Raw genomic sequence first — 20,561 nt, 5'->3', positions numbered from 1 at the left:
GTTGTAATGCCTTTATAATTGGAAACAAATAACAAAGCGTTTTGTATTTTGTCTTTGCAGTTGACCAGTTGAAAGCATTATGGAGATCTATTCTGGAGAACTACAAACGTGATTTGATGGCACATAACCTTTACCAGGAAAGTGTTCCAGGGGCCAAACACCGCAGAACATTCAGATATGCTGCCTTTCTGAACCTTATGAAGCCACATTCTTGGGCTGCCCTGTAAGTATTGGAACTGAGACATTTCAAGAATAAGGGGAGGTGGATTATTATTCTCCTTTCTTAACAGTGCAGAAGACAATCTACCTGATGAAGATCCCACACAAACTACCAGAACCGATGTGGACATAACTGAGCCATCATCAGTGGATAGTGGTGTTACATGTGTGCAAGAAGAGGAGGAGGAGAAGATCCCTATGCACTCCCCAGAGAGTCCATCCACGAGTTATACTTCCCCATTTACACCTAATGTGACATATAGGTCCACCCAACCCTTTGAGTTAAGAAGAGCAGGTAGAGGAATGACAAGGGCAGAACTTGATCATAAAATACTATCAGCCATGGAGAGGGCACTCCTCCATATGGATAAATGTGATGAAGAAAGAGCCTACTTGCATGACCCCAGCGCCCAGTTTCTCCTCAGTTCAGCTCCCTCTTTCAGCAAAATACCAAAAGGCTGTGTGTGTCCAACGTGCTATAATTGGGGAGCTTGAGGAATATGTCACACCACATCCACCTAAAGACCCGCAAGACACATCCTACTATAGGCAAAATCATATGGGTAATCCTCATGCTCCATCCCAAACCCCAACTACAGCCATCTTCTCATAGTCAACCTAGATATGACCATCCAAAGTACTCTGTACCAACTTATCCCACATATTCTCTAAGGTATCCACACCCATACTATCCACCCATAGCAGCAGCAGCTATGTGTAAAAGACCAGCAAGTCCCCTAGACTCCTCTCCTGACACAACACTCTTCACGGTCTAAGTGGGCAAGGCAGTGCACAGAACAGACATACTGGAAAATGAGTCTGAGAGTGAGGCAAGGAGCGTGTGTAAATTTGAGTTTGAAGAGTGAAATGTAATGTGGCCTCCTAACACAAGCACAATGGTCACTAAGGTTTGTTAGTAAAGGGTTAGGTTTATTTTGTTGAAGCACAATAGTGCAACAGGCCCTATTTTAAAGCACAGGGCACATATTGTTAGTTTCAAATTACATTAAGAGTAATAACAGTGGTTGTGTAGGACATGTAGGCAGCAGAGAGAGAGTAGTAGTCTCTAAACGTGTAGGCCCGAGGCTGCACTAAGCAATTATAAGGAGTGCAATAAAAATTGTAAAAAAGAAATTAGGCAGGCAAAGATTGAAGCTGAAAAACAAATCGCTAAGGATATCAAATCTAACCCAAAAAAGTTTTACAAGTACATTAACTCTAAAAAAAGAAAGGTTGACTGTATAGGACTCCTAAAGGATGAGGGTGGGAACTCAATGGTGGATGACCAAGGTAAGGCAAAGTTATTAAATGCTTTCTTTGCTTCTGTCTTCACAAAAGAAACAGCACTGTTGCAAACTACAGAGGCGGAAGAGTCTCAATCTTCTAACTGTAATATTAAATACTTAACGCAGAAAGAAGTGAAGGCAAGACTAAATAAATTAAAAATAGACAAGGCACCTGGCCCGGATGGCATGCATCCTCGGGTCCTAAGGGAATTAAGTTCAGTTATAGATAAACCCCTTTATCTTATCTTTTGTGACTCTCTTGCAACTGGCAGAGTCCCAGTGGATTGGCGTACAGCCCACGTTTTCCCATTATTTAAGAAGGGCAAAAAATCTGATCCAGGAAATTATAGACCTGTAAGCTTAACATCAGTTGTATGCAAACTATTTGAGGGGTTACTAAGAGATACTATACATGACTTTATAGTAGAAAATAATCTTATTTCTCAGCATCAACATGGGTTTACTAAAGACAGGTCCTGTTTGACTAACATGCTCAGCTTTTATGAGGTAGTGAATGCTAATATGGATATTGGAAATGCTGTAGATGTGATATACTTGGACTTTGCAAAGGCCTTCGACACTGTTCCCCACAAAAGTCTGGTGCAAAAGTTGAGGATGCAAGGACTGGGGAAGAGTCTGTGTTCATGGATAGGGAAATGGCTAATGGACAGAAAACAAAGAGTTGTGGTCAATGGATCGTACTCAAAATGGGAGACTGTTAGCAGTGGGGTCCCACAGGGGTCTGTTCTGGGTCCAGTGCTCTTCAATTTATTTATTAATGACCTAGTAGATGCAGTAGTGAGCAATGTTGCTATTTTTGCAGATGATACAAAATTGTGCAGAATCATCAACTCTCAGGAAGATAGTGTCATATTGCAACAGGATCTGGATAGGATGGCTATATGGGCACATACATGGCAGATGAAATTCAATGTAGGCAAATGTAAGGTCATGCATTTTGGACGTACTAATGGTCTAGCACCATACAAAATAAATGGGATACAGTTGGGGACATCAAACTTGGAGAAGGACTTAGGAGTACTCCTTGACAACAAGTTAAATAATCGTACTCAATGCCAAGCAGCTGCAGCTAAAGCTAACAAAATTTTGGGATGCATTAAAAGGGAAATAAAAACTCGAGATGCTAGCATAATATTGCCCCTGTTTAACTCTCTAGTAAGGCCACATCTGGAATATGGAATTCAGTTCTGGGCACCACATTACAAAAAAGATATTGCAGTTTTAGAGCAGGTGCAGAGACGAGCAACAAAATTGATACGTGGGATGGAAGGTCTCACTTATCAAGAAAGGTTAGATAAACTGGGTTTATTTAGTCTAGAGAAAAGACGCCTTAGAGGGGATCTAATTAACATGTATAAATACATCAGAGGGCAATATAATAGCTTGGCGGATGAGCTTTTTGTCCCTAGGCCTTCTCAAAGGACTAGAGGACATGATCTGCGCATGGAGGAAAAACGTTTTAGCCATTTATTTAGGAAAGGGTTCTTTACAGTTAGAGTGATTAAGATGTGGAATGCATTGCCACAGGAAGTCGTTATGGCAAACTCTATACCTGCATTTAAAGGGGGCTTAGATGCTTTCCTTGCGTTGCAAGACATCCATGGCTACAATTACTAGGTAATGCCTAATGATGTTGATCCAGGGATTTTATCTGATTGCCATCTGGAGTCGGGAAGGAATTTTTCCCTTTAGGGGCTAATTGGACCATGCCTTGTAAGGGTTTTTTCGCCTTCCTCTGGATCAACAGGGATATGTGAGGGAGCAGGCTGGTGTTGTACTTTACACTGGTTGAACTCGATGGACGTATGTCTTTTTTCAACCAAAATAACTATGTAACTATGTAACTATGTAACTAAAAATGTTTACCCAACAATATGAAGACCATGTACAAAAGATTTTTTTACAATTAGAAACATTTAAGTGTGCCATGTGGAAGCAACATATGTTATTTTGTGTACTGTGGCCTTTATTTGTACACAAAGTGTAATGTTTATTTTGGGGGGGGAGGGGGGGATCATTATTGTGTCAAGTACTGACAGAAATTCTGGGATGCAGCCAGGAGCGAGGAGGAATGGGCCTTGCCCTTCAAAGCAATAAAAGACCCAACTAGAACAACAACTCTTCCACCATGGCTAGTCTGTTATCTGCAACCCACAAAGCATTGCAGGTAACACTCCCCTTATATATCCCGTCCATTACACTCATTACATATTTTATTATGTCAATTTAAAATTTAGAACAAGGGCTCTTTAAAGAGAATCTGTATTGTTAAAATCGCACAAAAGTAAACATACCAGTGCGTTAGGGGACATCTCCTATTACCCTCTGACACAATTTCGCCGCTCCTCGCCGCATTAAAAGTGGTTAAAAACAGTTTTAAACAGTGTGTTTGTAAACAAACAAAATGGCCACCAAAACAGGAAGTAGATTGATGTACAGTATGTCCACACATAGAAAATACATCCATACACAAGCAGGCTGTATACAGCCTTACTTTTTAATCTCAAGAGATCATTTGTGTGTTTCTTTCCCCCTGCAGCTATCTTCCACTGAAATGTCAGGCTGTTTCTTCCTGCAGAGTGCAGACAGCTCTGCCTGTATGTAATTCCTCAGTATGTGAAAGCCCAGCCAGCTCAGAGGAGGATTTATTCAGCTTGTAAAAGATAATAGAGCAGAGAGAAGCTGCACTAATCTAAATAACACACAGGCAGTGTGCAGAGAGGGGCCTGGAGGGGGGAGATGCATCACAGAACCACAACACTGAAGAACTTGGCAGCCTTCCAGACACGGGCCGACAAGTCTGACAAGAGAGAGATAAGCTGATTTATTACAGAGATGGAGATAGTAGAACGTGCTGCAGTAAGCCAGAGCACATTAGAATAGCTTTTGGAACTTGTAGGATGGAAGAAAACCGGATGAAATTTTTGTTACGGAGTCTCTTTAAATTCAGCCGAAATATAGCTGGAAAATATAACGCCCCACCAAACAAACACTTACAAAACGCGATCCAAAAAAAGCACCGCCCACCCAAGCACCAGGAAGAAAAAAAACGCATCACAAAATGCAAAACTAAACCGCTAACGGAACGCAATGAGAACGAGGCGTAAAACAAGCTCTGTTTTCTGTGCAAAACATTTCCCATACTCAGCACATGAATTACTGCTTCTCACCAGTGTGAGATCTCTCATGCCTGACAAGCTGTGATTTATTCCCATAACATTTCCCACACTCAGCACATGAATAGGGCTTCTCACCAGTGTGAGATCTCTCATGTCTGACAAGCAGTGATTTATTCCCATAACATTTCCCACACTCAGAACATGAATAGGGCTTCTCACCAGTGTGAGATCTCTCATGTCTGACAAGCAGTGATTTATATCCATAACATTTCCCACACTCAGCACATGAATAGGGCTTCTCACCAGTGTGAGATCTCTCATGTGTGACAAGCTGTGATTTCTGCCCATAACATTTCCCACACTCAGCACATGAATAGGGCTTCTCACCAGTGTGAGATCTCTCATGTGTGACAAGCTGTGATTTCTGCCCATAACATTTCCCACACTCAGCACATGAATAGGGCTTCTCACCAGTGTGAGATCTCTCATGTGTGACAAGCTGTGATTTCTGCCCATAACATTTCCCACACTCAGCACATGAATAGGGCTTCTCACCAGTGTGAGATCTCTCATGTGTGACAAGCTGTGATTTCTGCCCATAACATTTCCCACACTCAGCACATGAATAGGGCTTCTCACCAGTGTGAGATCTCTCATGTCTGACAAGCAGTGATTTATGCCCATAACATTTCCCACACTCAGCACATGAATAGGGCTTCTCACCAGTGTGAGATGTCTCATGTGTGACAAGATCTGATTTCTGTACAAACTTTTTCCCACACTCAGCACATGAATAGGGCTTCTCACCAGTGTGAGATCTCTCATGTCTGACAAGCAGTGATTTATTCCCATAACATTTCCCACACTCAGCACATGAATAGGGCTTCTCACCAGTGTGAGATTTCTCATGTGTGACAAGATGTGATTTCTGCCCATAACATTTCCCACACTCAGCACATGAATAGGGCTTCTCACCAGTGTGAGATTTCTCATGTGTGACAAGATGTGATTTCTGCCCATAACATTTCCCACACTCAGCACATGAATAGGGCTTCTCACCAGTGTGAGATTTCTCATGTGTGACAAGATGTGATTTCTGTGCAAACTTTTTCCCACACTCAGCACATGAATAGGGCTTCTCACCAGTGTGAGATCTCTCATGTCTGACAAGCAGTGATTTATTCCCATAACATTTCCCACACTCAGCACATGAATAGGGCTTCTCACCAGTGTGAGATTTCTCATGTCTGACAAGATGTGATTTCTGTGCAAACTTTTTCCCACACTCAGCACATGAATAGGGCTGCTCACCAGTATGAGATCTCTCATGTGTGACAAGACTTGATTTCCATGCATAACATTTCCCACACGTGGAACAGGAATAAGACCCTCCAGCAGGGGGAGACCTGTGCTGGGTATGAGGCCCCTCAGGGTTAGACAGGTGAGGGGAGTCTGAGGGAATATTTGGTGTAACCAGGATATCTGCAGGAGACTCTTGTCCAGTGACATCACCATCCGTTGTACAGTCTGTGGATACAGAGAGACGAGTCTCTGAGAGGTTCCTGATGCCGGGACTCCGCCCTGCAAATAGAGAAACATCACTTCCTGTTAGAGAATTCTGAGGGGAGGAACAATTATCATTAGGGGTGAGAGGAAAGAGGATGGTCGGCACTGCTGTACAACTTCCTTTATTTGGCAATGTGCAGACAAGTAGGCTGTGTGTTACATCATCACCTAACAGTCCATAAGAAGAGACTAAACACGTACCGGTGCGGGGGTGTTTCACACTATTTTGGTTAAGTACTATACTTCCACATGTGTTAATTCATAGTTTGGATGCCTTCAGTGTGAATCTACAATGTCCATAGTCATAAAATATACCCTTGGTGTGTGTGTCTCTCTTTCTCCCTCTCTGTGTATGATACTGAGCATGTTTATTCAGTTTCTGTGGCCTATTCTGAGTGGAACCTGTCCTATGAAACCTCTGTATGGTCTTGGCTGCCATGCTGCAGCTCAGTGTAACAGTGTTGGCAATATTCTTATAGCCTAGGCCATCTTTATGTAGAGCAGCAATTCTTATTTTAAGCTCCTCAGAGAGTTCCCTGCCATAAGTTCTCTGCCATGAGGAGCCATGCTGAGCTTCCAGTGACCAGTGTGAGGGAGTGTGAGAGCGATAACACCAAATGTACCACACCTGCTCTCCATTCACACCTGAGACCTTGTAACACTAACCAGTCACATGACCTCAGGGAGGGAAAGGGCCGGAAACAATTCCCTTCCTCTTCTAAGTTCTCTCCTAGGACATCATTTTCCATGTTCTGTTTAAAATAACTTCTCAACACTCTGCAAATGAAAAAGTACTGTAAAATTATTTTTAACTAGCTGATGGCCCGGTGTTGCCCAGGTATGTATTTAGCTGGTGTTGACTGCACCCACTTTTTTTACCCTAACACACAATTACTCAATGACCAAGTTTGTGAGCTTTGTGGTCTTTGGAATCAATAATTTGCAGTGAAATGAAACAAATCTGATTGGCTGTTTGTGGCTCCACTCCTGTTCTGAATTTGAACCCCAGTCACCTAATGACCAACTGGACCAGGCTTGAGGCTTGTGCCATTAACTGTCCAAAAATGGCAGCAAGTAAATATTCCCCTTGAAAATAAATAGGTGAATTTTGATTGGCTCTTGTAGGCTCCAGCCACTTTTCTGAATATTAATCCCAGTCACCCAGTAACCAACTGTGCAAAGTTTGAGAAGCCTGCCATTAGCAGTGTAGGAATGGCTGCAGTTTACATTTTCCCAGTGAAATTTGTATTTGTCTCCGCCCACTTTCTGGTTATGGGGATAAAAAGTCTCCTATATGTTATTCCAGGTGATGTACTATGTGTGGGACAAATTTCATTCAAATCCGATCAGCCAGTTTTGTGTGATCGAGTAACAAACATCCAAACTGTCACATTTATAATCTTAGTAAGATTTTTTGTTGCTTGCAGGTGGCTTAAAAGGCCATTTATTGATAAGATATGAAAATATCACCAAGGAGAAAACTTAGGGAAAAAGGTGAATTGGATTGGGCCCTGAAATGTCTAATAGAGTAGAATTTTGAAATTTTTCACTTAGGGGTTTCCTCACTTTTGTTGCCAGCGGTTTAGACATGTATACACATCTAAAGGGATGCAGGAAGCCCTTTACTCTCTAGTAAGCTGTCACACAGGAATGGGTTATGCAGACACTTGTAGGAGAGAACCTCAGCTTGCTGCAGAGACCTCCTCCACAGCTGTGAGACTTCTGCATTACCGAGCAGGTCTTACTGAACTGAAGCAACATTTCTCAGTAAATTACCCATTACCGCATGTGTGACAATCTGGTGCACTTGGAAAACAAAGTCTACAATACAGAATGTGTGATTTCCCCAACCTTTTTTTTTTTTTTGCTAAACAGCCCTTAGTGAATTGAGGTCATTGTCGGTTTGTGTTTATCAAATGAGGGGGATCTAGGAGGACCCCAAGCGCTGCTTTCTCCATTACAAAAAAATAAGAATCTCCTCTTACCTGGTGATATGAGGGGCAGCTGATTCTCCATCATGGCGTTCTTGTAGAGGTCCTGGTGTCCTTCTATATACTGCCACTCCTCCATGGAGAAATAGACGGTGACATCCTGACATCTCATAGGTACCTGACACACAGAATAAAACAGTCATTATCCTGATACCCCCTTGCTGTTACTGGATATTGTCCCATAATTGCCAGCACTGCTCACCTCTCCTGTCAGCAGCTCAATCATTTTCCTGGTGATTTCCAGAATCTTGTGCTTGTTGCGTCCCTCAAATATCAGGAAGTGAGGTGGGGGCACCGTGATGGTCACATGATCACCAGACTTCACTGGAGGAAATTTCTGTATGGAAAGATCAACACTAACGTCACATGATTTCCCAGAATCCTCCTCAGCTCTCTGGTCAGGTGTGTTTTATGAATAGAAAAAGAGTTATATCATGTGACCTCCAGGAATTCTCCTCACCTCTCCAGTCAGCAGACAGATGATCTCCAGGGTGAGGTTGAATATCCTCTCAGTCATGTGACTCTGGTCCTCGTCCATCCTCAGTGATGTGGTCGTGTGATCTGTACAGGATGCTGATGCCTTTGGATAGATAATAAGGGAAGAATAATCTAGGTTATACAGCTGTCAGTGGTGAAACTACCAATACAGGACCCCCCTCCCCTCAGCACTCCCCATTGCTGTCACTTGTGGGAGATGGGGCCATGCAGAGTATTGCAGGAAAGCAGAATAAGCTGGCTTATAGCTACCTGTGCACTATACTCACAGCGTGCTGCAGTCCTGTCCTCCCTCTGCCTCCTCTCCAGCTGGCCTTCTCTCCTCACATCCCCCTCCCACTGCTACCATTCCTGTGATGTTACAGCAGTGCTGGTAGTGGTAGATGGATGAGGATATGAGGAGAGGCAGAGACTGAGGCTAATGGGAGCAGAGGACTGGAGCACACTGTGACAGCTAGCTATAAACCAATGTAAATCCTTCCTTTTACTACTTTGCATGGAGGTGGGGGAAGGGAGCAATTCTGAAGTGTGGGCATGGCTATACTGGGGGAGAAATGGCATTACTGGGGTGGGGGACATTACATACTGGAGAATAATGGCAATGCTGGGGACACAGGGGGGACATGGCTATACTGGGGGAGAAATGGCATTACTGGGGTGGGGGACATTACGTACTGGAGGATAATGGCAATGCTGGGGGACACAAAGGGACATGGCTATACTGGGAAAGAAATGGCATTACTGGGGTGGGGGACATTACATACTGGAGGATAATGGCAATGCTGGGGGGCACAGGGGGGACATAGCTATACTGGGGGAGAAATGGCATTGCTGGGATGGGGGGACATTACATACTGGAGGATAATGGCAATGCTGGGGGACACAGGGGGGACATGGCTATACTGGGGGAGAAATGGCATTACTGGGGTGGGGGACATTACATACTGGAGGATAATGGCAATGCTGGGGGACACAGGGGGGCATGGCTATACTGGGAAAGAAATGGCATTACTGGGGTGGGGGACATTACATACTGGAGGATAATGGGAATTCTGGGGGGCACAGGGGGGACATAGCTATACTGGGGGAGAAATGGCATTGCTGGGATGGGGGGGACATTACATACTGGAGGATAATGGCAATGCTGGGGGACACAGGGGGGACATGGCTATACTGGGGGAGAAATGGCATTACTGGGGTGGGGGACATTACATACTGGAGGATAATGGCAATGCTGGGGGACACAGGGGGGCATGGCTATACTGGGAAAGAAATGGCATTACTGGGGTGGGGGACATTACATACTGGAGGATAATGGCAATGCTGGGGGACACAGGGGGGACATAGCTATACTGGGGGAGAAATGGCATTGCTGGGATGGGGGGGACATTACATACTGGAGGATAATGGGAATGCTGGGGGACACAGGGGGGACATGGCTATACTGGGGGAGAAATGGCATTACTGGGGTGGGGGACATTACATACTGGAGGATAATGGCAATGCTGGGGGACACAGGGGGACATGGCTATACTGGGGAGAAATGGCATTACTGGGGTGGGGGGACATTACACACTGGAGGATAATGGCAATGCTGGGGGACACAGGAGGACATGGCTATACTGGGGGAGAAATGGCATTACTGGGGTGGGGGACATTACATACTGGAGGATAATGGCAATGCTGGGGGACACAGGGGGGACATGGCTATACTGGGAAAGAAATGGCATTACTGGGGTGGGGGACATTACATACTGGAGGATAATGGCAATGCTGGGGGACACAGGGGGGACATAGCTATACTGGGGGAGAAATGGCATTGCTGGGATGGGGGGGACATTACATACTGGAGGATAATGGGAATGCTGGGGGACACAGGGGGTATGGCTATACTGGGAAAGAAATGACATTACTGGGGTGGGGACATTACATACTGGAGGATAATGGCAATGCTGGAGGACACAGGGGGGCATGGCTATACTGGGGGAGAAATGGCATTACTGGGGTGAGGGACATTACATACTGGAGGATAATGGCAATGCTGTGGGGCACAGGAGGGAGGGGGCATGGCTATACTGGGGGAGAAATGGCATTACTGGGGTGGGGAATTGATACATTTGTCCAATTGCTCAACCGCAGCATAAATTGAAAACACTAGTGAGTTGCCCACTCAGCACCCGGGCCCTGAAAAGGTGCAGGAAACATACATAAAATCAAGAACAACCGAGTCTAGATCTGGATTTAAAGGCTATAAAAGCTCAAATTATTATTATATCACAGTATAAAAGCAGAATGTTTCGGCACACAGGCCTTTGTGAAGTGCATGAATGAAGCGAGAGGGATATGGAGGCTGCCATATTTATTTCCTGTTACACAATACCAGTTGCCTGGCATCCTGCTGATCCTCTGCCTCTAATACTTCTAGCCCCAGACACTGAACAAGCATGCAGCAGATCAGGTGTTTCCGACATTATAGTCAGAATCTGCAGCTAAATAGATCAGCAGGGCTGCCAGGCAACTGGTATTGCTTAACAGGAAATAAACATGGCAGCCCCCATATTCTTCTCACTACAAGTGGTCCTTTTATTTGTTACAGCTGATACAAATCCTGCAATAAATCTGCATTGTGCCAACATCCTGCTTTCATGGAAGCCGACATATTGATAACATCCTGTGTTTACAAATTAGCTGCTCTGCCGTGCAGAGAAGATTCATGAGCTGACACAGCTGAGAGATCAAATTACAACCTGTGATTAGTCACAGATGAGGGGGAGTTAGACAGGCTAAACTCTCTTAATACATACAGGGTGCATTTCTCTCTGTTTTCCTCCTGTCCTGTGCAAGAGTTCAGCTCCATATTAAATGAAATCTGCACTAGGAGCAGCGGCTGGATAGTGTACTGGATATAGGAAACAGAAGGATCGGACCAGCACCATATTGGTTAAATCATTCATTTAAATAAATAAGATATAGAGAGTGTCACTCCAGGACAGGTACACTTTGAGACTTGGTCCCTCCCAGGAACAGGAAACATCCAAGAACCTCCCTATAAATTTCAAACGGAACCGGTGGTCAGGCAGTATAATGACAAGTAACAGGAAGTAAAAAGCTAACCTTATGCTTATTTATGAATATAAATAAAACATTACAATTCCGTTTAAATATCATAAGCATATAAACATAATAGACTTATGCCGTACAGATATATTATTACATATAAAATGGGTGGGTACCCCTACCTGTCCTGGAGTGACTAAAAATACCGTTAGCAGGTAAGCTAACATGTGGTTTTTCCAGTATACTCCAGGACAGGTACACTTTGAGATGATAAACAAGTAAATACGTTTACACACCTTAGGGCGGGTTTTACTGCCTCCAGGACAGTTCTCCCAAATCTTTGATCTTTTGCAGAGAGTTGATCAAGTCTGTAGTGCTTCATGAAGGTGTTGAGACTCTTCCACGTTGCAGCTTTACAGATGTCCATAGACGATATTCCTTGCCTGTAGGCCCATGTCGTTGCAGCTGCCCATGTAGAATAAGCTCTTAAATATAAAGGAGGATCCTTATCCACAGATTTATAAGCTTCCCTTATACAATATTTGATCCATCTAGCTATGGTTTTACTTGAGGCTCTAACACCCTTATGTTTACCTGAAAAGTTCACAAATAAAGATTCTGTTTTACTAAAATCTTTCACTTTGTCTAAGTAAGCTAACAGATTCACTTTAACATCCAGTCTGTGCCACTTTGTTTCTTCTGCTGTTTTAGGTTCATTATAGAACGATGGTAATATTATTTCCTGAGTCCTATGGTAAATGTCACCAACTTTAGGAAGGAATTCCAGACTTGTACTTAATACAACCCTATCACTGTAGAAAGAACAAAATGGCTGCTTACAGGATAATGCATGCAATTCACTAACTCGCCTAGCGGAGGTGATGGCTACCAGAAACACAGTTTTTAACGTAGATAAATGTAACGAATCATTATCTACAAAATAATCTGACGACAGAGCTTGCAAAACAAAAGGTAAATCCCATCTGGGAAAATTTTTAACCAAAACTGGCTTACTTCTCTCAATCGACTTAACGAAGCGCACAATTAGCGGATCCATCGCTAATTTTTTAGCGAATAAAAAAAAACGATAAGGCTGCTATCTGGACTTTAATCTTGCTTAAAATTTGACGTTTGTAACTATAAATTAGAAGTTTTCCAGTATTTCTGATAGATCAATCTAGTATTATGTTTCCTGCTATTTAACAGGGTTGTAATTACTCTTGTAGACAGCCCTTTAGTTTTAAAGAGAATCTGTATTCACAAAATGAAATATAAACAAACATCCCTGCCTGTTTGGGGTCATCTCCTAGCCCCCTCTGTAATATTTTTGCTGCTCTCCGCTGCAATAAAGAGGGTAAAAAAACTGTTTTATAAACTGTTTTGTAAACAGAAAAGATGGCCACCAAAACAGGAAGTACATCAGCAGAGCAGTGAACTCAGTTAATACACAGTGAGTACACAGAGAATTCAGTGGGTTACACATTGAATTCAGTCTCCAGAGGTTATGTGCAAGTTTTGAAAGAGCTGTGTCAATGAAGCATGACAAGCTGTGTCTTTAGAGCCTGTAGTCTCGGGTCTGCACTCGTGTCAGCCTGACAGGCAGCTTCCTCATCAGCCAGCTATTCTTTGTTCAGTTTATCAGTCTGTGTTTATCAGCCTCACAGATAGCAGACAAGCTGACAGTGAGAGCAGGGACATTGTGAGGAATAATCACAGGAGCACTGGAGGGGCTTGGAAGGAGTTAACATGTTCACATTACTGAAGAGTTGGCAGCCTTCCAGACACAGCCGACAAGTCCGACAGGGGAAAGATAAGTTGATTTATTACAAAGACCGTGCAAGTAGAAAGTGCTGCAGTAAGCCAGAGCACAATGGAACAGCTTTAGGAACTTGTAGAATATGAGAAATACTGCTAAAATTTTTGTTATTTTGTTACGGAGTCTCTTTAAGGACTGCCTCCTCAGTAACCAAGCTGTTAGTTTCCATGTAGCTGCTTGTTGAACTGGCTGCCCCTGTATAAGGATCATGTCTTTTGTTACTGGTAATCTCCATGGAGGTTCCACTGAAAGAGCCAGTAGTAAAGGGTACCATGATCTTCTGGGCCAATCCGGCGCAATTAGTATCATTGTGCCGGTTGATTTCAAAAGTTTCTGTAGAATTAAAGACATTAGATTTAGTGGCAGAAATGCATACATTAACGTTTTGTTCCAGTCCTGGGACAGAGCATCTATACCTAATGGATTGTCCATCACATTCAGAGAGTAAAATTGGCTGCACTTTTTGTTTATTCTGTTCGCAAATAGGTCTATATGGGGGCAACCCCATCTGGCCACCAGCTGATCGAATATTCTGTTGTTCAAACTCCACTCCGTGTTGGAGATCTGTTGACGACTTAACTGATCGGCTAGAACATTCAATATCCCCTTCAAATGCACTGCTGTTAGGGATAGGAAATTTATTACCGCTATCTTTAAAATCTCTAGTGCCAGATGTAAAAGTATTTTCGATTTTGTTCCCCTTTGGCGATTGATATAGGCCACTACCGTGGAATTGTCCGTTTGAATCTGCACATGATTGGCCTGTAATATGTGCATCGTGCTGAGGATTGCCATCTTCACTGCCAATAACTCTCTGAAATTGGATGAGTGGTTGGCCATCGATTGATCCCAGATTCCCTGGGTCTGAAATGAGTCCACATGTGCCCCCTAACCGGTTGCACTCGCAGCATCTGTGGTCAATACTTTTTGTATCGGAAACCTCCATAGTTTCCCTACAGATAAGTTGTTCTCTACAGACCACCACAGCAGATCTCTTTTTACTTCGTCTGTTACCCTTATCGATTGGTCTAGAGACTGTGGCTTTCTGTCCCAGTTGTTTAATAGCTAAGCTTGCATCACTCTGACATGTATCATTGCCCACTGTACTGCCGGTGCTGACGATGTCAGAAGGCCAAGCAATCTCATGATCTGTCTCAGAGATATCATTGTAGCACCACAAACTGATTTATTTCGTTAATCATTTTTTTGAATCTTTTCTTTTGGTAGATACAATTTTTGGCTTATCGAATTTATGATAAATCCGAAAAATTGGATTTTCTGAGTTGGCTGTAGTTGCGATTTTTCTTCGCTGAGTAACCAACCGGCTAACTGTAGTTCTTGTAACGCCATTTCCCTGCGCTTTACCAAGTTTTCCCTTGATTTTGCAGTAATTAATAGATCGTCTAGATAGGGAATTATTAACACACCCTTCTTGTGTAAGACTGCTACTACTTCTGCCATGACCTTGGTAAAGATCCTTGGAGCAGAAGTAATCCCAAACGGGAGGCAACGGAATTGTAGAGGTTGAATCCCGTCTTCCGTTTGGACAGCGAACCTCAGAAATGTTTGAGATTTTAGTTCTATCGGTATCTGCCAGTACGCATCCTTTACATCTATACTGAGCATGAACCCTTCTGGAATCAGTAGATTCCTGATAGAGTGAATCGACTCCATGCGAAACTTTTCGTACTTTATGAAAGGATTGATAGGTTTTAGATTGAGAATCAATCTGAATTTTCCCGACGGTTTCAGAACGAGAAAGATTTTTGAATAAAAACCTTTCCTCCTTTGATCCACTGGCACCACCGACACAACCTTCCTCTCCAACATATCCTGAATTATAAACTCTAGGGCCTCCTGATGTATTGAGGATACCACATTTTGGGTTACCTGTACCTTCTGGAATACTATGTGGTAACCATCTTTGATTGTATTGACAATAAACAGGCTTTCTGACATTTCTTTCCAGTGTGATAGGAAGTAGCCCAGCCTTCCCCCCACCGGAATTATGTCATTGTTTTGATTGGGTTGCAGGATTTTTTACCTGCCTGGCGTTCTATTAAGATCGCCAGGCAGGCTGCGGGAGGGTTTTTTTTTAATAAAAAAAAAAACTATTTCATGCAGCCAACTTAAAGTTGGCTGCATGAAAGCCCACTAGAGGGCGCTCCGGAGGCGTTCTTCCGATCGCCTCCGGCGCCCAGAATAAACAAGGAAGGCCGCAATGAGCGGCTTTCCTTGTTTTGCTTACATCGTCGCCATAGCGACGAGCGGAGTGACGTCATCGATGTCAGCCGACGTCCTGACGTCAGCCGCCTCCGATCCAGCCCTTAGCGCTGGCCGGAACTTTTTGTTCCGGCTACGCTGGGCTCAGGCGGCTGGGGGGACCCTCTTTCGCCGCTGCTCGCGGCGGATCGCCGCAGAGCGGCGGCGATCATGCAGCACACGCGGCTGGCAAAGTGCCGGCTGTGTGTGCTGCTTTTTATTTGAGCCAAATCGGCCCAGCAGGGCCTGAGCGGCAGCCTCCGGCGGTGATGGACGAGCTGAGCTCGTCCAGACCGCCCAGCAGGTTAACTGTTGAATCCTGCTTCTTCTGACCTTTGCTAAAGACAAGACAAGACAAATAACATTTATATCGCGCTTTTCTCCTGGCGGACTCAAAGTGCCAGAGCAGCAACCACTAGGGCGCGCTCTATAGGCAGTAGCAGTGTTAGGGAGACTTGCCAAAGGTCTCTTACTGAACAGGCAGAGCCGAGATTCGAACCCTGGTCTCCTGTGTCAGAGGCAGAGCCCTTAACCATTACACCATCAGCCACCAAGGGCCAGTTTCTCTTTTTTTGGCTTGAAACTTTGTTTTATTATCTAGTTGGTTTTTACGAAAAAAATAATTTTTTCTTGTATTTGTGATTTCTTTTTGGGAAACGATTTTTTTTGTCAGCTGTACATTGTAAAATTTGCTCTAATTCTGGTCCGAACAGCGTATCACCAGCTACTGGCATAGATACGACTATTTTTCGATGACATACTACCATGCCAGGTTTTTAACCAAAGATTTGGTCCAGCTACACTAGCAATACCTGCTGCTCTAGCTGTGATTCTTACCGATTCTGATATTGTGTCAGTAATGTAGGCTACTGCCTTGTCCATCACATTCATAGAGTTTAGTCATTGATCCTTTAGAGTATTATTAACTATATTATCATGTAACTGAGACATCCATAGATGCAGAACTCTAATAACACAGGTAATTGCAGTAGCAGGCCTAAAGTTCGTACAGATTGCAGGCCACAATTTCTTAAGTGCAAACTCAATTTTCTTGTCAGACTGATCCTTTAGGCTTCTTGCACACCAAGACGTTGCATTAGGTGCCACGTTAAGGTCGCATAACGTGCACCTAACACAACGTATGGTGCTGCAAGAGCCGACGGTAGAGTGAGCCACGTTAGGCGGCTCGAGTCCTATAATGTCTCCCAGAGTGGCGCTGAATGGCCAGCGGGACCACGTGATGCGGAGCGAGACACTCCGCATCACGTGGTCCCGCCGGCCAATCAGCGCCCGCCAGTGCAGTGAATATTAAGTAGCCATGTGCGCGGCTACTGTAGCTGGCTCTCCCCGCCTCCTCTCCGCCCCCCACTGCGCATGTGCAAACAGTCTAACGCGGCTATAGCCGCTCTAACGCCGTAGCATGCTGCACTTTGCACAGAACGTGCAGCGTTACATGTAACGCAACGTGGGCTGTGTGAACAGCCCACTTGTGTTACATTGCTGTGCGTTGGGGGAGCGTTACAGGCGCACTAACGTGCGCCTGTAACGTCTTGGTGTGTAAGCAGCCTTAAATGACCTAAGTCCTCAAACGCCAACTCGTCATCTCTCTCAACCTGAGAAAAGGCTGCGTCTAATTTAGGTGATTTGTCCCAAAATTTACAGTCCTCCTCTGCAAAGGGAAAACGCCTCTTAAAACCTCTAGACATAAAAAGTTCTGTCAGGGTTCTTCCATTGGCTGTTAATCATATTTTTTGTGGACTGATGCAATGGGAACTCTTATTCCTCTGTGGACTCCATTCCTTCATATATTTATCATGAATAGACAATTCTGTCGGTTCTGATTTTTTGAGCTGCAATTCCTCATACATAGCCTCTAATAAAATTTCTGTTTCCGTAGCGAGAAATTTGAATCAAGATGGTCTTGCTTGACTATTTCCATTTTGAGAAACATCGGACTCAGCAGAAGAATTATATATGTTACGGCCAGAACCCGAAGTCTGGCCACTTCGGGTTCTGGCCGGTCAGAACGCGAATTGGCCGGTGTATTCATCCAATATAGAAAACAGGCATGCATTGCGGACTTTGGCCGGCCAGAACGCATTGTGACTTAAGGTGGCCGGCCAAGTCCCGAAGTTTCCTGCACCGCTGCCAGCTGCTCTCCTCTCCCCACCTCCCGGAAGCCCCTCTCACCGCTCCTCCCCCACTGCCGTTATTTAGAACTCCGATCAGGGCGACTGGACCAGGGAGGCAGAGAGAGGCATATGAAGTGTATGGGTCCGGGCGGGTAGCGTGCGCGTTGCTCTGCCTCTCTCCGCCTCTCTGGTTGCCCTGATCGGAGGTCTGAGTAGCGCCTGCAGCCTCCAGAAATGCCCCCAGCCCAGCAAAAGCACCCCAGCCTAGCAAAGCACCCCAGCCTAAAAGGCACCCAGCAAAGCCCACCCCCAGCCATGCAAAGCGGCCCCCCCAAGCCATGCAGAGCCTCCCAGCAAAGCACCCACAGCCATGCAAAGCGCTTAGCAAAGACCCCGCCCATCTGTGACTAGTCACCACTGTAATTTGATCTCTCCCCTGTGTCACCTGACTGCCACAGCAGAGCAGCTAATTTAAAAGCACAGGATGTTAACAATATATCTGCTCCCAAGAAGGCAGGATGTAGACACACTGCAGATTTATTGCAGGATTTGTATCAGCTGTAACTAAGAAATGCTTTTCTTGAAAAAGATGATTATGCTGTATCTTTCAGAGCAGAGAGGAAGTTCCGAGTGCCATTCCTGGTGCTGGACAGGACCCGGGATGCTCTGGGATTTGTGCGTTTTGGACTTTGGCCGACTGACTTTGGCCGTTTCTAGAACTGGCCGGCCAATGTCAGAAATTCCCAGCATTTTGGACTTCAAAGTGGCCAGTTCTAGAATTGGCCGATTTCTGGTTTTGGCCGTAACATATACACTTAAAGAGACTCCTTAACAAAAATTTCATCCGGTTTTCTTCCATCCTACAAGTTCCAAAATCTATTCTAATGTGCTCTGGCTTACTGCAGCACGTTCTACTATCTCCATCTCTGTAATAAATCAACTTATCTCTCTCTTGTCAGACTTGTCGGCCTGTGTCTGGAAGGCTGCCAAGTTCTTCAGTGTTGTGGTTCTGTGATGCATCTCCCCCCTCCAGGCCCCTCTCTGCACACTGCCTGTGTATTATTTAGATTAGAGCAGCTTCTCTCTTCTCTCATCTTTTACAAGCTGGATAAATCGTCCTCTGAGCTGGCTGGGCTTTCACATACTAATGAATTACATACAGGCAGAGCTGTCTGCACTCTGCAGGAAGAAACAGCCTGACACTTCAGTGGAAGATAGCTGCAGGGGGAAAGAAACACACAAATGATCTCTTGAGATTCAAAAGGCTGTATAAAGCCTGCTTGTGTATGGATGTATTTTCTATGTGTGGACATACTGTACATCAACCTACTTCCTGTTTTGGTGGCCATTTTGTTTATAAACAAACTTTTTAAAACTGTTTTTAACCACTTTTAATGCGGCGAGGAGCAGCGAAATTGTGACAGAGGGTAATAGGAGATGTCCCCTAACGCACTGGTATGTTTACTTTTGTGCAATTTTAACAATACAGATTCTCTTTAATGGTTCATCTTCCTCATCTGATTCAAACACCCGATTAGTCTTTTAGTTGTTTTCTTATGTACATGTTCAGAAACAGGTTGGTGCTCCTGCCATTGCCTGAGATTGTGATTGCACCTGAGTCTGCAATTGCAACTGCGTTTGAGCTTGAATCTGAGACAGCGTTTGAGTCTGAACCTGTTGAGATAGTTCAGGCTGCTGTGACATTACTGCAGGCACTGATAAAGAGGATTTAAAATTTTTTAAAGTATCTTTCAATTCTCTTCTAAAGGAATTGATTAAATCCTTAGTAGAACTACCATCTTCTTTAACAGCCTTTGATAAACAATACTGGCATAGAAACTTCTTCCAGCTTGCAACTAGTTTTTTTACTGCATACAGGGGTTAGTCTGTAAATAAAAGAAACAAATCTATATGTAATGCTCCTGTAGTAAAAACTAGTGATATTAAACAGAAATAGCAAACTAAGCAAATAAATTCCATTCCAGATAGCTGCTATATCATTAAGCCAATCCAGACAATGCATTCAACAATGAACTAGTGCAGTCTGTACTGTGAGCCCATACGTTATAGTATCCACGCAAGAAGTGCGCTATCAGTGTAAAATCATAAAAATACCAACAATAAACCCAATGCTACTAGAGATACACTCATCAATAGCAGGCTAGAACTATGCATCATCAATACCAACAATAACTGTAGCTCTGCATAGATATACACAATTACTGGCACATAGTTATACAAGCAGACCACGTTATACTCCACCATGGTCAGTGATCTGCAGGCGAGGTTCTACCAGCTAGAACCGCTCCCTGCCAGAGATCCCCATCCCAGCACCACGCCGCTCTCACCTTCGGTGGCTCCTGTGTCTCCTTCATTATCCACGAGGAGATTGTGGTGCTGCGACGTTAGCAGGCCGTTCCGCTTCAGCTCAGCGCGCGGCGGTGATGTCATCCGACCCGAAAGTAGTTTCCGGCGAACCAGAAGTGCTCGATACGTGGCTTTCGCCCGCACAATCCAGCGTTCACCGCCACACTGCGTCTTCGGAGCGACCCTCCTGCAAGCTCTCTCTCCACAAGGCAACCAGAGTATGCTGCAGG

General features: G+C 44.4%; 1 protein-coding gene across 1 annotated transcript in view; it reads right to left on the bottom strand.

Moving 5' to 3' along the window:
* Positions 1 to 4,411: 4,411 nt before the first annotated feature.
* LOC137535449 (zinc finger protein 208-like) overlaps positions 4,412 to 20,561 on the bottom strand; it is a 292,522-nt gene continuing 276,372 nt past the window's right edge. The window contains exon 13 of the mRNA XM_068257277.1: positions 4,412 to 5,985. Coding sequence (XP_068113378.1) covers positions 4,683 to 5,985 — 1,303 coding nt within the window. The 3' untranslated portion in view covers positions 4,412 to 4,682. The remainder of the gene's footprint in view (positions 5,986 to 20,561) is intronic.

This window comes from Hyperolius riggenbachi, chromosome 10 (assembly GCF_040937935.1).
Source record: "Hyperolius riggenbachi isolate aHypRig1 chromosome 10, aHypRig1.pri, whole genome shotgun sequence".
Lineage (NCBI taxonomy): Eukaryota > Metazoa > Chordata > Amphibia > Anura > Hyperoliidae > Hyperolius > Hyperolius riggenbachi.
This window is presented reverse-complemented; position numbering and strand designations above follow the sequence as displayed.